At 40.7% G+C, this 15301-nt stretch overlaps 1 protein-coding gene across 3 annotated transcripts in view; it reads right to left on the bottom strand.

The window, feature by feature from the left end:
• Positions 1–13874, bottom strand: part of FCHO2 (FCH and mu domain containing endocytic adaptor 2) — a 142468-nt gene extending 128594 nt beyond the window's left edge. The window contains exon 1 of one of the 3 annotated variants that reach the window (XM_072606317.1): positions 13627–13874. In XM_072606317.1, the coding sequence (XP_072462418.1) occupies positions 13627–13659 (33 nt within the window). In that variant the 5' untranslated portion in view covers positions 13660–13874. Of the gene's footprint in view, positions 1–11367; positions 11392–13626 lie in introns of those variants that run through there. The other 2 variants (XM_072606318.1, XM_072606316.1) reach the window with 2 other exon arrangements.
• Positions 13875–15301: the final 1427 nt, after the last annotated feature.

Genomic DNA, 15301 nt, shown 5'->3' with positions numbered 1-15301 from the left:
GTCAGCAACTTAGTTCAGGCCAGCAGCACCTCTCACCTGAACTATTCCAAAATCTTCCTAATTGGTCTCCCTATGTCAAATATCTCCTTTTATCTACCCTTCACATAATTACTACACTGATTTTCCTAAAGTGCAAATCTGATCATGTTCTCCCCTACTTAATAAACTCCAGTAGCCCCTATTACCTCCAGGATCAAATACAAACATCTCTCTTCAATATTTAAAGCCCTTCATACAACTAAGCCCTCACTCCCCTTTCCAAATTTATGGCATACTACTTCTCTCTATAAATAATGTAGTCCAGACAAGCCAACTTTACTGAACATCCTATACCATCTTCCATCTCCATGTCTTTGCATTGGTTGTCCTCCACGATTGTAATCTACCTCCTTCTTCCCTCCATTTCTCAGAATCATTAGTTTCCTTCAAGGCTCAGCATAAGCACCACTTTCTACACAGTGCCTTTCCTGATTCCCTACCTTTCATTCCCAGTGGCTAGTTCTTCCACCAACAACCAACTTTTACTTATTCTGCATATATCTAATACATACATACCTTGAGGGTAAGAACTATTTTCACTTTTATTTTTGTATCTTCAGTACCTAGAATCTGGCCCCTTGAACTTGGTACACAGCAGTTGCTTAGGAAAGGAACAAATATCTTAACCTGACAACCAATAAGGTCCCTTCCAACTCTAAAAGTCCTATTTCTCTAGCTAACATTGGGCTAAGTCCCTAAAACTTTCTGGGCCCAGTTTCTTCCTCTGGAAAGTAAGGGGTTAAATTAGAGGATGCTTCCATTTCTTTGAGTTTAAAGATTACCATTAAATGTTCCACTCATATTGTCCTCTACTACACACCTGGCACAGAGGAAAAAAAGTTGATTTCTGAACGCTGTTGACAGATCTGTAGTTCTGCCAAATTCCAGAATTTATCTACTGTTTTTCAACAACTTTTTTGTCTCATCTGGGCTTCTGTAATTTTCATATGACATCTACCTTTATATTTAAGCATTTTGTTTTTAATCTTGTTTTTACATTATACCTAACTTTAAGAAGCACTTGTTACAAATTCAAACAGAAAAACTTCAAGAAATATTGACTCCATGTTAATTTCTAACAAAATAAGTCTTGAAAAACTATATTTTTGTTACAGTAAGCCTCATGACTGTTCCATGAACAAGACATTCCACCGCTCAGCTCCTGGTATTTCTCTGGCTGTCCCCTATGCCTGGAACATTCTCCCTCCTCTGCTCTGACTATTGAAGCCTTTAAGACCTATCTAAAATTCCACCTTCTACAGGAAACCGTACCCAACCCCTCTTAGTCCCAGTGCCTTCTCTCTGTGAATTATTTCCAACTTATTCTTTATATGGCCTGTGTTAACTAAAATGCCATGGAAGGCAAGCAGGCAGGAAACAAGCATTTACCAAGTACTACAAATATATGCTAAGTATTTTTACAAATATTATTTTATTTGGGCTTCACAACAACCCTGTGAGTTAGGCGCTATTATTATTATTCCCATTTCACAGCTGGGGAAACTGTGGCAGAGAGAAGTTAAATGATTTGCCAGGATCATACAGCTACTAAGTGTGTGGGGCCAAATTTGAATTCAGGTCTTTCTGGCTCTAGGCCCCGTGTTCCATCCACTGGGACACCTAAACTGTTTCTGCAGGAATAGTGAATTTCAAAACACTTCCTACTGATAAATCTCTATTACATTTTTGTAATGGAAATTTACCTGGGTAAAAAAACAGAAGAATTGTTTCTCTCAAAAAGGTATTTTTGCCTCAGGGAGGGCAGCTGTTTATATCACCATGCATCACCTTGAAAATAGTTATAAGTCTTTTTAATGCTTTTGGCATGCTATGATTGTCGACATAAAGCCCTGCTCACAAGCTGGAAGTCTGGAATTAAGTGACATTCTTACTCAGCAGTGGCAAGCTTATTTACAGCTGGATTATTCATTAGTTTAATTGATACTTTAGAGCCAGGCAAATAACATTTTTGTGCACTCACTCTCCAGGGTTTCTGCACTGTGTTTAACAAGCTTCTGTTGCCTGAAGCAGTTATGGTTAGAAGAGCATATTCTTCTTGCTCTGTTCTTTCAGTGAAATTTTCCTTAACTGACAAAAACATATTTTAAAATAGTACTGGTAAACAGATAAGCAATAATACAGGAGGACAATAATTCTGGTATCTACTGACACTGGCTAACACATGTGCTGGTGTCCAAGTACTTCACAGAATCCTGGATTTTCCAATAAGTAAGAGTACCAGGACTACAGTCAGGAAGTCGAGAATTCAAATCCAGACCTTGGTCAGAAGTCACTTAACTTCTGCTTGCCCCAGGTTCAACGGTAAAATGGGAATAATAACAGCAGCTATCTCCCCAGGTTGTTGTGTGGATCAGATGAGATAATCTTTGTAAAGTGCTTAGCACAGTGTCTGGCACATAATAGGCACCACATTAAATGTTAACTATTATTAAATCCCACAATCTCTATATTTTGCTACAATTAAAGAGTTAAAATTTTTCACATGCCTCGTATGTATTATGAATCATGACATAGTCTTATCCTCCTTTAAGTGACTGGTCTGGAGTCACAAAGTCCCTTAAAGGGAACATAAGCCTTCCAGCATTTGTTGCCTCCTTTAGCAACAATGAATAATCGGCACGCATGTAAATTAATTCTTTATGGTTACAAACTACACTTTCATATTTGATTTTTCATAACCACTTTGAGAGGTAGATAACCACTCTTCTATTCAAACTGTCACTTTGTCAACTTAATTGGAATTTAACTATTGAGAAATTAAATTATAGTTATCCAGAAAGAAATGAAGAAAACTAGAAACTTTTGAAGTTTCTAATGGAATGAATCTTAGCTCCATCATTAACTATGGCTTTGGAAACTGAAAAGAATTTTCTCAGAACTTTTCAGTATAATTGTAAATTCAAAACATAACCATTAAACAAAGCACTAGTGTATTTCCATTTTGAGAGGAAACACACACACCAGTGACAATAATAATGAACGCAGACTTCAACGGCGGCAGAGTTGCCTACTGCTAGTGTCACGGACCCTAGGATGGTAAACAAGGACAGAACGGGTTATAAGACGTGAGAGAGCAAAGACACAATGCAGCCACAAGCTTCCTTCAGAAAATGGCTCTGCCCTCTTCACTCTGAATCTTTCAAAGGTTCCAACAAAATAACCACATGAACTGATTTCAGATTTATATTAAGTGAACGGTCAATTATTTAGACACCTAAAATGCAAGAAACAGGGATATGATCCACAAGCAGCATAGGAACCCACGAAGGAGAACGGATTGTACCTTGTGCACTCATCTTTTTCTCTTCCTTCCTCTAAAAATAAGGGAGATAAGATCTTCTTACCTTAACCTTCTCTAATAGTGCTCATAAAACATGTAAAATCTTGTATCTGTTTTCAACAGCAGTTCCATAAAGGCAAGGAAAATCTTTTCTTTGGTTAACTTCAGTATTACAATATCTACCAGTATCAAATATAAATTTAATAATGATGAATCCTTGCTGCCATTTTTTATTTTGAAGTCTGCTAGAAAATATAGAAGTACCCAGCAAGTTTTCCTAAACTAGCAAGAATTATAAAACTGTTGAATTCAATCACAACAGTTAAAGCTATAAAATGTTTTTATCATCTGTAACTTGTGAAAAGTTAGAATCACTCTCTCACCAGTTACTTATACATTTGATATCTTTAGACTGATACTCCCTGTGTGACCTTAGAAAAGTCACAGATCCTCTCTGGGTCTCAGTTTCCTCATGTGTAAAATGAAGGGGTTGAACTAGATGGTCTCTGGAGTTCCTTTCAGTCTCAAAGAAATGATCCCATGAATACCAAAACTCTACTAACAAAGTCAATAGCAAAGTGTACCCAGAATAGTCTATGGTGTCCATCTTTTTATAGATGAGCATTCTGACCCAGTGACTCCAGGACTAGGTTTATAACATGAGGAAGCTATAGACAAGAACACCAAAAATATTTACAGCACCACTATTTATAACAACTAAGACAAACTATGCGCTCAGCAATTGGTGAATGACTGTACAAATTCTGGTATATGGTTTTTATGGAATGTCATGGTGCCGTAACATTCAACAAGTTATAAAGGCAAAAGAAATGTGAGAAAATGTGTAACAAGTGATGCAGAGTTAAGAAGCAGAGTCAAAGAACAATATACACTACATAAATAATCACATTAAAAGGCAACAAAACTCAGGTTAAACACAATGGAGAGGAGAATGATCATACTCACTTGTTCCAAAATTAAGGCATGGAACACTTTGTGGAAGCAAAGTACTGCATGTGAAATAGGTGTCCATCAATCAGGGAACAATTAAACCAACTGAGATTTTTTAAAAATGTAATAGAATACAATGAATATAAAGAATTCAGAGACATAATGGAAGACTTGTTAACTGAAACAAGCAGAACCAGAATAACAATATATAACTGAAAACAATGTAAACAGAAAGACAAAAATGAATATGGTGATAATTATAATGGCCCAGGAATTAAGAAAATACACCTTAATTAATCAATAAGCATTAATTAAACATCTACTATGTCCCAGGAGATATTCTAAGCACTGGGGATACAAACACAAAAATGAAACATCTATGTCCTCAAGATGACATGCTATTGGGAAAGCTGATGTGTACAAATATAAAGTTTAAAATATATACAAAAACAGTGTAAGAAAATTTGCAGGGTGGGGAGGTACTAAGAACTAAGAGAATCAGGAAAGGCTTTATGCAAGAGTTTGCATTTTAGCCCAGGAAACTAGAGATTTTAAAGGGTAGTTTTAAGAAGGCTTAAAACTTCCAGACTTGGGGAACAGGCTACTGCAAAGGCACAAGTTCAGGGGACAGGAAAGAGTGTCTTGTTTCAGAAACAGCAACTGAAGATTTTGTGAAGGTGAATAATGTATAAGAAGGGTAGAAATATGGATTGGAGCCAAGATGAGGGCTTTAAATATCAAACATAGGAATCCATATCTTATCCTACAAGTAACAGAGTTGTTGAAGTTATTATTGAGCAGGAAAGTGACACATGAACAGATCTGTGCTTTAAGATTAGCACTTTGGCAACAGTAGAGAGAATGATATGATGAGAAGAGGGTTGGAAGGCTAAGAAGATCAATTCAATTAGATTATGGAAATAGCCCAAGCAAGGTATGATGAAAGTCTGAGGGTAGGATGCAAACTATGTGAGCAGAGCTGTAATCAACAAGAGTTGGTAACTGTATGGTAACAAGGTAGAGCAGAAAACATGCTGGATTTTAAGTCAGAGGACCTGGATTCAAAATTCATGTCTGTCACTTAGATGTATGATTTATCATACGTCATTTAACTTCCCCAGTTTCCTCATTTGTAAAGTGAGGGGTGGACTAGGAGGCCTCTATGGTTGCTCCCAGTCCAAATCTATAACTCTATGATGGGATGGATAAAAGTGAAGAGTCAAGGATGACTCCAAAGCTATAATCCTGGGGAACTACAGAGGAGACTGGAAGGGTCAATTTAGGAGTAAAGTTTTGTTCTATTCTAAAGTCGATTTTGAGAAAACTATGGAACATCGAGTTCAAAATAGCCAATGTACAGTTGGTAACATGGGAATAGAACTCAGAAGAAACTAGGTTTAGAAGGTCTGGGAATCAGCTCCCTCCCTTCACTGAAGAGCTGGGAGACCAGGAGTATGAAATACTATACATACATGGTCAAATATTTTTCCCTTTTCCTTTTCCATTCTTGTTATGAGGGGAGGGTCCTTGGGTGGGGTAGGGAGAGATATTTGGATTAATGTAAAAAGACAAAAAGTTATCTTTTAAAAATTAAAAAACAAAGTTAAACACACATGCAATTAATTGAGTGACTCAACAATTCTGGAAAATGTGAAACTATGCCAGAAAAGTTACTAAACAGTTTCTATTCCCTGACGCAGAGATTTTACTACCGGTCCTGTAGCTTAAGAAGATCACTCAGAGCAAGAAAAGACCAATATGTACAAAAATATTCATAGCAGCATTTATTGTAATGACGGAAAATAAGATATGTGCCCAACAACTAAGGAATGGTTGAACAAACTGTAGCACATTAATATGATGGAATATTATTACATTAAAAAGCCTGGAAAATGTAATGAATTCAGAGAAACACAGAAAGACTTATGGTAAGTGACAAGAGTAAAATGATTCATCAAAAGAACAATAAGTACAAGGCCTCCAACAATGTAAATACAGTTACCAATGAGAGACAAAAATATTCTGGTCAAATATGGCAATATGATATTTTCAAAGGTAAAGGGCACATTACTCCTGTCTCTTAATAATCCATATAAACTGGGAGAAGGGATGTGGGAAAGTTAAGGCACGCAGCCTTTCTTTTAACTAAGTATAAGATTGAAAATGGACTAACAGTGGCAATCACTTTTATCCTGCTTTGTTTAACTCTTCTCCCAGAAAAAAAAATTGTTGGTAGTTTATTGTTGTGCATGTTCTGAAAAACAAAACTTACCAAGTAAAAAAAAAGGGTGTGGAACAAATAATGTTATTTCTCCTCCACAATGTGTACATACTACCTAATACTGTAAATCACTTAGGACCTAAACCACTATAGTTAATTTAAAAGTCAACCTTATACTCTCCAAGTTATTGTCTCCTCTCTTTAGGCCTGTCTACTCTCTCTTCCATCGCCTTATGTATCGCCTTTAAATAGGTAAGGTACAACTGAAGCATTCCTTATAAATCAAGACATGACAGATTTTATATATTTAATAAGTACTTGCCAACCCTCCATTCAATCTACTCTGTACACAAAACTGGTAGAACTACATATTCCTCAATTGTCATTTTGTTCCTGTAACTGCCTTTCCCCTCTTTTCAAAGGCTTTTACAGGTTCTTCACTGCCTTCAAAAAACTTAAAAACTCTCAATTTGATTTTCAAAAATATTCAACAATTAGCACGCATCTTTATCTTGCCTTATTACCTTCCTAACTATTCATTCAAGCTAACAAAATATGCATGCCATCTCCTCCGTGACTTTTTATTCACATCGTTCCTCCTCCCTGGATAATTTTTTACTACCTTTCCAAATTATTTTCTTCCCCTCCTTCAAAACACTGTTCAAGAATTACTTTCTTGAATTAATTCCAGATTAATCTCAATTAGCTCTGAATACATCAGGAACATTCCCCAAAAACAGAACAAGTGAAAACCAGTTATAAACCAGTTAAATATTAAAACTGGTTATAAAAAATGTTTAGCTCCTGACCTCCACAAGGCCTCAGCTTCCTGATCTATAAAAAGTGGGAACTGCATCAGATAATCCCCTCTGATCCCTGTTAGCACCATCTCTAAACTGCAGGAATTTTTATATGCCTGAAATGCTCTCCCTCTTCATTTCTGCCCCTCAACTACCTGGTTTACATTAAGTCCCAGCTAACATCCCACCTTCCATGAGAATCCTTTCCTGATCTTCTGAACTCTAGTGCCTTTCCCATAAATAACTTGTTTGTACATAGTTGCTTGCATGCTGCTTCCCCCAGTCAAGGCAGCTAGGTGGCACAGTGCATAACATGCTGAGCCTGGTGTTAGGAAGAACTGAGTTCAAATTCAGCCTCACACACTTACTAGGTAAGTGACTCTGGTCAAGTCCCTTACCTGTCTACCTCAAGTTTCCTCAACTGCAAAATGGAGATAATAACATCTCCTTCTTTCCAGGGTTATTTCAGAATCAAATGAGATAATATTTGTAAAGTGCCTGCCACATAGTAGGTACTATACAAATGCTTTTAAACCTTCCCTCCACCTGCCACCATTAGATTGTGAGCCCCTTAATCACAGGGGTTGTCTTTTAATTTTTTTTGTATTCCCAGCACTTAGTTCAATGTCTGACATACAGTAGACACTTAATTTTGACTAGCTTTAAAATTCTAGAAATTTCACTCCCTCTTCCAGAAGATTTTTTGAGAGAATAGAAGGGTTTTTTTTAAATATAGATGCTATAGCCTTGCCTCTGTATCTCCTCATAGTATTTATTATTTTGCTTACATTAGAATTCTTGATAAATACTGACTTAAATAGGCTGCTTCTTTTAATTCAGAATTAAGGAATCAGAATATTTTTAGCAAACATCCAAGATAATGGAAAATATCTCAAACTAAATCTATGCTAAATTAGGTTCACAATATCATTTAAAGTATACCTGGTTCCCCTTTGTCTTTACCTATTTAAATAGATGTTTTTGTTACTTCATTAAAATCACACAAAAATAACTGCAGAGTTTTTAGTTGATCAATCTTGATCAACAATATGACCTGGTAGTCAAAAAAGTCAACGCAATCTCACACTGAATAAATTAAGAGATGCACAGCAACCAAAACCAGGAGTGTGGGAGTCCTACTACTTTCTGTCCTAGGAGCGCAGTTCTAGACATCGTGTTCGTCCTTCGCTGCCAAAGAAGACCATGCCATCAGATGACATGACTTGCACTTGACTTTGTTCTGAGTGAGGGAGGACTGTGCAGGTCACCAGCCTCACTTCTCCTCCAGAGCCATCTGAATGCAGTGACCAGACATTCATCAGGATGACTGCAGATGGCCCAGGATGCACTGGGAGACCTTGGGCCCTTTAGGCCAAGGTCTTTACAGGTACTCACTTGGGGCGAGACAACACCCATTCATTGAATAGGCCTGTTTAAGAAGTAGACATGCACAGCTGGGAAAAGAGAAGTGGAGGGGAGAGGACACACATGACAGCTGTCTTCAAGTATGTGTAAGGTTGTCATGTAGACAAGGGATTTTACTTGTTTTGCTTGTCTCCAAAGGTTCTGAAGAAGTTAAAAGGAATGAATGAGTGTTACAGGAGCAGAGATAGATTCTGATGTAAGGAAAAGCTTTTAGAATAATTAGAACTATCCAAAAGTGTAACCTGTTGCCTTGGGAAATAAGTTTCTCCTCACCAGACATTTCTAAATAAAGGCTGGATGTTATAGAGGGGTTTCCTGAAGATTGTTGTTGTGTTCATCCTTCGTTTTCGAAGAAGACCATGCCATCAGAGAAATGATGACATGACTTGCACTTGACTTTGTTCTGAGTGAGGGAGGGCTGTGCAGGCCACCAGCCTCACTTCTCCTCCAGAGCCATCTGTGTTCAGGATGACTGGAGATGGCCCAGGATGCCATGGGAGACCTTGGCCTTTTCAGGTACTCACTTAGAGGGAGGTAATGCCCATTCAGTGAATAGGCCTCTTTAAGAAATCATCAGGGAATGGCCCCTTTAATGAGCAAAAGAAAAAAATAACTAAATCAAGTTGGGAGGGAAAGAGAAACAGTTACTATTGATAATAACTCTAAGCCAGGAGGGTCCAGAAAACAGCCATTAAGTGGAGCTTGGGCAGGGACCTATTGTTGTCCAATCTATGGGCTTCAAAGTGTACTGGGTTTAAGGTCTTGTCCAGTCTTGCCTTTCCTGAAGATATGAGATGGACTGGATGGCCTCTGAGGTCCCACCTCTGAGATTCTGTGACCCCCTGCTTTCTGTTACTAAGGGTAATTCAAGATTTCTTAAAATGTCCTGTCTGTTCTATGATACTACAAAAGATTTTCTGATATATATTATATTCACTAAAAAGAATTACTACACATGGAGTTGGAGTCACCAACAAGTTAGACAATAGCAATCTGAACCTCTCCAAAGGTGAAGATTCAATAGGAAAGAGAAAACTTAAGGAAAAAATAAGCAAAAAATGGTTTAAGGTGTTTTTTTTTCCTTTAAAAGGCTGAATAGGCCTGATGTTCTTTTAAGTGATCAATACTTGAAAGTCCTCTAAACCAAAAGTACTAGTTATTAATATATGTTACAGATTAAAGAATATTCTAAATACTATATAGTCTACTCAAGCAGACAAGAAGCATTATGTAAGATATAGTGCATAAAGTATATCTTGAAAGTACTATTGAAAGTTTTGCCCTTGCCCACCTTCATTCTTTTGGTTAAACAGTAACTCAGGAAATCCACAGTTTATAAGCTTTTTGTTCAATTCTTTAGTAAAGTTATATAATATAATTAAGTCAAGAAGCATTTTTTAAGAAGTACCTATTACTGTCAGGCCCTGTGCTAAGCATTAGTGATACAAAGAAGAGACAAAAACATTCCATTTCAAAGAAGGTCACAGCTTAATCAGAAGGAAGATTTTCAAATGACTATGCGTAAACAAAAATCAGAGGGAAGGCACTACCACTAAGGACTAGAAAGACTTCTTGCAGAAGGCGGGATTTCAGCCGGGACATAAAAGAAGTAGGCAAGCTAGGAGGTGGAGATGAGGAGGGAGAGAATTCCAGGTCTGGAGGACAGCCAGTAAAAATGCATGAAGTCAGTTGAGATGGAGTGTCATGTTCAAAGAACAGTAAGAAGGTCAGTATCGCTGGACTATAAATTATGTGGAAGAGAATAAAGTATAAGAGGAATGCAAAGATATGAAGGTGCCAGGTCATAAAGGGCTTTAAATAGCAAACAAAGTTTATATTTGACCTTGAAGGTAATAAGAAAGCACTGCAATTTTCTGACTAGAGGGGTGGTATGGTCAAACCCATGCTTTAAGAAGATCACTTCGACAGCTAAGTAGACCATGGACTAGAACAGGGAGATATCTGAGGTAGGAAGACTAACCAGAAAGCTATTGCAATAGTTCAGGCATGAGATGGCAAAGGCCTGAATCAGGGAGGTGGCAATGTCAGAGGAAATAAGAGGTTGTTTAGGACAGGTGTTGCGAAGTAGAAACTACAGATTTGGCAACAGGTTATAATACCGGGAAAAGAAGATAAGAGAGAGAAAAGGTGAGGATGACACCTAATTTCCAAGTATGAGTAACTGGGAGGATAAATGATGCTGTCCAATGTAATAGGGAAGCTAGGGAGAAAGGCAGATTTGGGGGGAAGGGTAGGAATAACAAGTTCAGTTTTGGACATGTGAAGTTCAAGATGTCTACAGAACATCCAGTTCAAAGATGCCCAAAAGATGGATAGAAATGGGAGACTGGATGTCAGAAGAGAAATTAGGGCTAGATAAACAGATCTGAGAATCATCTATACAGATGGAATTCAATATCAAATTATTCATTTTGGGCAATGTACTGAATCATTTTGCAATATCGGTTATGGATCTCAAAATATTATAAATTTAAATAATTATAACCACATTCATTTAAGTACTTTGCAATTTACAAAGAGTTCTTATATAACCCCATGAATTAGGTAGCTAAAGTATCATTCCCATTATATAGACATGGTTAAAAAACTTAAAAAGTTAAAGAACTTACCAAGGTCATGCATATCAGTAGTAAGAGTTCCAGTAGAGACCTCCAACACAGGTTTTATGACTCCAATGTACTCTCTACCACAACCTCACCCTATTCCAAATACACACATGCAAAAACTGAAACCACCCAGATCATCAGTTCATGCATGCAATATACATTCACCCTGCACTTCTACAAGCAGACTTCCTCAAATATTGTAAATACAAATAACTTTTTTTCAAGTACTCTATTGATGGGCTAACACCTGTTTTCCTATATGGAAGACAAAGACTCTTGCTTTCCAAGTGACTTTAGCTGATTAACTTAGTTGAAAGGAAAAACAGTTTCAGTTTGAATATCAATGGTACCATACTGTGTAGCAAAAACTTACTTATCAGTAATAAAACACCTGTTCTAAAGGAAGTTTTGAAATACATTGAATTCATCATTTTAGTATATCATTTTGGTCAAGAATGATACTTTAAAAGAAAAAGACTTCTTTAAAACTTAGAATATGTTTCCTCTTACAAATGTCCAAAAATGCTACAATAAAAAGATATCTCCAATTCTTATAAATGTTGAAAAGGAAACAAGTATCATTTAGATCTAAAGTTTTGTAACATTCTCACAGTCTCACTTCAACTCATTTTATTTCATCTCAAAAGCATTACCCCTTTAAGTATAAACATTCTCTACTTATATGCTATATAAGAGTTAAATGGTTAAATGGGAGGTAACTTGTTGTAGTGGAAAGTATACTGGGCTTAAGAGTCAGAGAACCTGAGTTCAAATCCTGACTCCAATTACTTTATCTCACTAGGCCTAAATTTCCTCAGCAATCAAATGAAGAGTTTGATTCAGCTATTCCAACTCTCAAACCTATGATCCTATATAGTTTTAATTTCTTCTTGTGGAGAAGGGAATGTGTGGAATGGAAGACCTGTGATTTTATTGGTGTAAAGAATTCCTAATGAGAGACTCTACCAATGCAAATCTGCACCTGCTCAGCAACTTACACACTTATAGACTAGGACTAGGGCACTAAGAGTTTAGGATCACAAAACCAGCATATATTAAATGTGGAAACTTGGACGTCGGTGTTCTTGAGCGGGGAGGGGCTAGACCTCTATCCATCAGACCACTCGCACTATTTTCAGTGATGTCTTTGCAGACACCTGGGAAGGAAGTAAAAATGAATCAAACTCATTTTGCAATCTCAACCACTTTGGGTTCTATAAGAAACACCAGTGGGAAACAATCTGAAGCTTTTTTATAGAATGAAGCTTCGGAATTCTCTGGATTTTAATTATCCCAAATATTCTTGTCCCTCCACAACCATAATCAATAACTACGGGAGAAGTTCAATGAGCATTTTTCTTTTAAAAAAACCCAAAAACCCATTACAGCCGCAATAAGCGAATTTCAAAAATACCTAGGTAATATGTTTGTAACAACTTACATTTCCACGTAAAATTTGGTCTTTGGGGGAGTGAATACTAACTTATAAACTGCCTTTTCACAACCTAACAGCTAGCTTTTACAATACTCCTGGGGGAAAAAAAATTTGAGAGCAAGAGTGGTTCAAAGCTCTCTAAACAAACCGCATTCTGGAAGGAGGAGCCCAAGTCAAAGGACCCCGGAGACCCAGGTTTGGGACCTTCAGGGTCTGCAGCGCCCCGAATTCCAACGCAAACGCCGGCGGAGGGGTGTCGGACAGACCCATCTCGGCCTCTCCGGTCAACAAGCCGCTTTCCTGTCCCTGGCTGCGAACAATAACTGCAGGAAAACGCACCCGGAGCCTCACACGGAGACAGGAGGGATTCTCCCAACAAGCTCCGTCTAAGCCGAAGGGCTCGGAGGAGGGGCGAGCCGGGAATGAGCGAGCCGAGGCGGGTCGGGGGGAGGGGAGGCGGGGGTCTCGGCGCGCCGAGGCCGAGATATTCACACCCCAACTTTTTAGAACCTTTTGGGGGAGGGGGTGAATAGGCCCAGAGAGCCGGGCAGTGGGCAGGGGAGTGGACCGGGCTGAGACGGGCCGGCCCGGAGGTGGGGGTGGGTCCGGGCTCTGCTCCGGGGGGCGGGGGGCCCAGGCCCGCGGGGCCGCTCCCCGGGGGTCCCCCCCCAGCCCGGTGACAGCCGCAGAGGACCCCAGAGCCCGGCTCGACCGGAGCCGGAGCCCCACCGCCGCGGCTCCCGCCCCCAAACGTCGACGCCGAACCCGACCGACCGGCTCCTCTCCCCTCCTTCCCTTCCCAGGACGCCGCCAGCTCCTTCCCCTACCCAGAAACTCTCGACGAAATGCGCCATGACCATCGTGCCGCCGCCGCCCGGGCTCCTGCGTGCTCTCCCGGCCACCCCCGCTCGCCTCCGCTGTGTAAACACCGGCCCGGCCCCCAGCGGCACCCCCACCCTCCTCCGGCTCGGCCGCCGTCGCCGTCGCCGCCGCCGCCTCTGTCCCCGAGGCCTGCCCGACGCCTCCAGGGCGCATGCGCCTCCTAGCGGCCATCGCGGCCTCTGCAAGGCGGCGCGCCCCGCCCCCTCGGCTTCGCGCACGCGCCCCCGCAGTCCAGTTCCCAGACCGGTTGCGGCTGCTCTCGCCCCTTTCCCCCGGCGTGCGGGACGGTATTGGCTGCGTCCTCCCCGAGCGCTCCCAGCTCCCCGCCCTTCTTTTGGGGACGCGCTTGCCCGCGGGCTTCGCTCTAGGGATCTAGGTGGGGAAGTGAGCGGAGCGGAGGACGTAGAGGGAGGGAGGGAGGGTGGGTGGTTCTGGCGCCGAGGGCACGAGTGGGGGAGGGGAGGTGCCTCTCGGCTGGCCTCGCGCCCTACCCCCTCCCCCCTCCCCCCCGCCCTCCGTGGTCTTCCCGCTTCCCCGGCCCCGCCCCGAAGAAGAGGAAGCGGCGGGAGCAGAACCGGCTCCCGCGGCCCTTTCGGGACGACACCGGGGATGTCTGCGGCCTCCGGCTCGGGCGAGGACCCGAGGGACCGGAGCTCAGCGTCCCGCCCCCCGGGGACCGTGGTCTCCTCGGCCTGCTTGGGGTCCAGGTTACCGGCTTGCCCTCCGCCCGGAGGAGGGTCGAAGTCGTGGAAAAAGCCGCAAGTTTTAACGCGCTTTATTTAGCCCAAGAGGGAAAAGAAATCCCTTGTTCCTCTTGTGTTCCCAAGGTAAAATGAAGTCCGATGGCACTGTTAGGAGGTTTCACCGAATGTTTCCCCCTGGACGAGGAAGCGGAAGCCCTGTCCTAGGGCCCGGGCCAGTAATTGTGTTTTAGCCGCGGCCAAAGGCTGCTCGCTGAACCCTCTTTGCAGCCTCTCAGGTCGGGGTGTAGACAAATGCTCCGATCCTTCCTTTGACGGAAGGCTGCTTAAACCTTTTTTTTAACAAGTGTCCTCATGGCCCCCAGCTTCAGAAAATGTTTCCAAATAGTGAAATATTAACAACTGAAAAAGCCACACCTAGTTCCTAGTAAAACCGAGCTTGGAGATGGCCTTCAAGCACACCATGATCTCTATTATCTGCCGGGAGTTGTATTTCTTAATGCCCAGGAAATTCCAAAATAAGGAATCACCCCGCAGTAGCCTTTGGCCTTAAATTCTCAGCGCTAAGAAAACGTTATTCCAGTCCTCCTAGAAATACATTAGAAAAGTAACCACAGTCCAAACAACTAGTGCTACTGTTTAAATTATGAAAGTGACCAAATTTCCAAGAAGTCTATTGGACCGTCAGTATGTAGGATGAGTGATCTGCAGACACAATGTAGCAGTGCTGCATGTATGTGAAGAGCTATATTAGGACACAGATGCCAGCTCTAATGTCCTTTCCCCTAAAAAAAAAGTATGTGCCTATATATAATATACATATATGTACATACACGTATACGTACATATCTTTACACTAAGGTTAATTTGGACAATTGCAGAGAAGCTTGTGCTTAGAAACAAAAAAAACGTTAGAACT

Source organism: Notamacropus eugenii, chromosome 4 (assembly GCF_028372415.1).
Source record: "Notamacropus eugenii isolate mMacEug1 chromosome 4, mMacEug1.pri_v2, whole genome shotgun sequence".
NCBI lineage: Eukaryota > Metazoa > Chordata > Mammalia > Diprotodontia > Macropodidae > Notamacropus > Notamacropus eugenii.
Note: the sequence above shows the minus strand (reverse complement) of the source record. Positions and strands in the feature narration are given on the sequence as shown.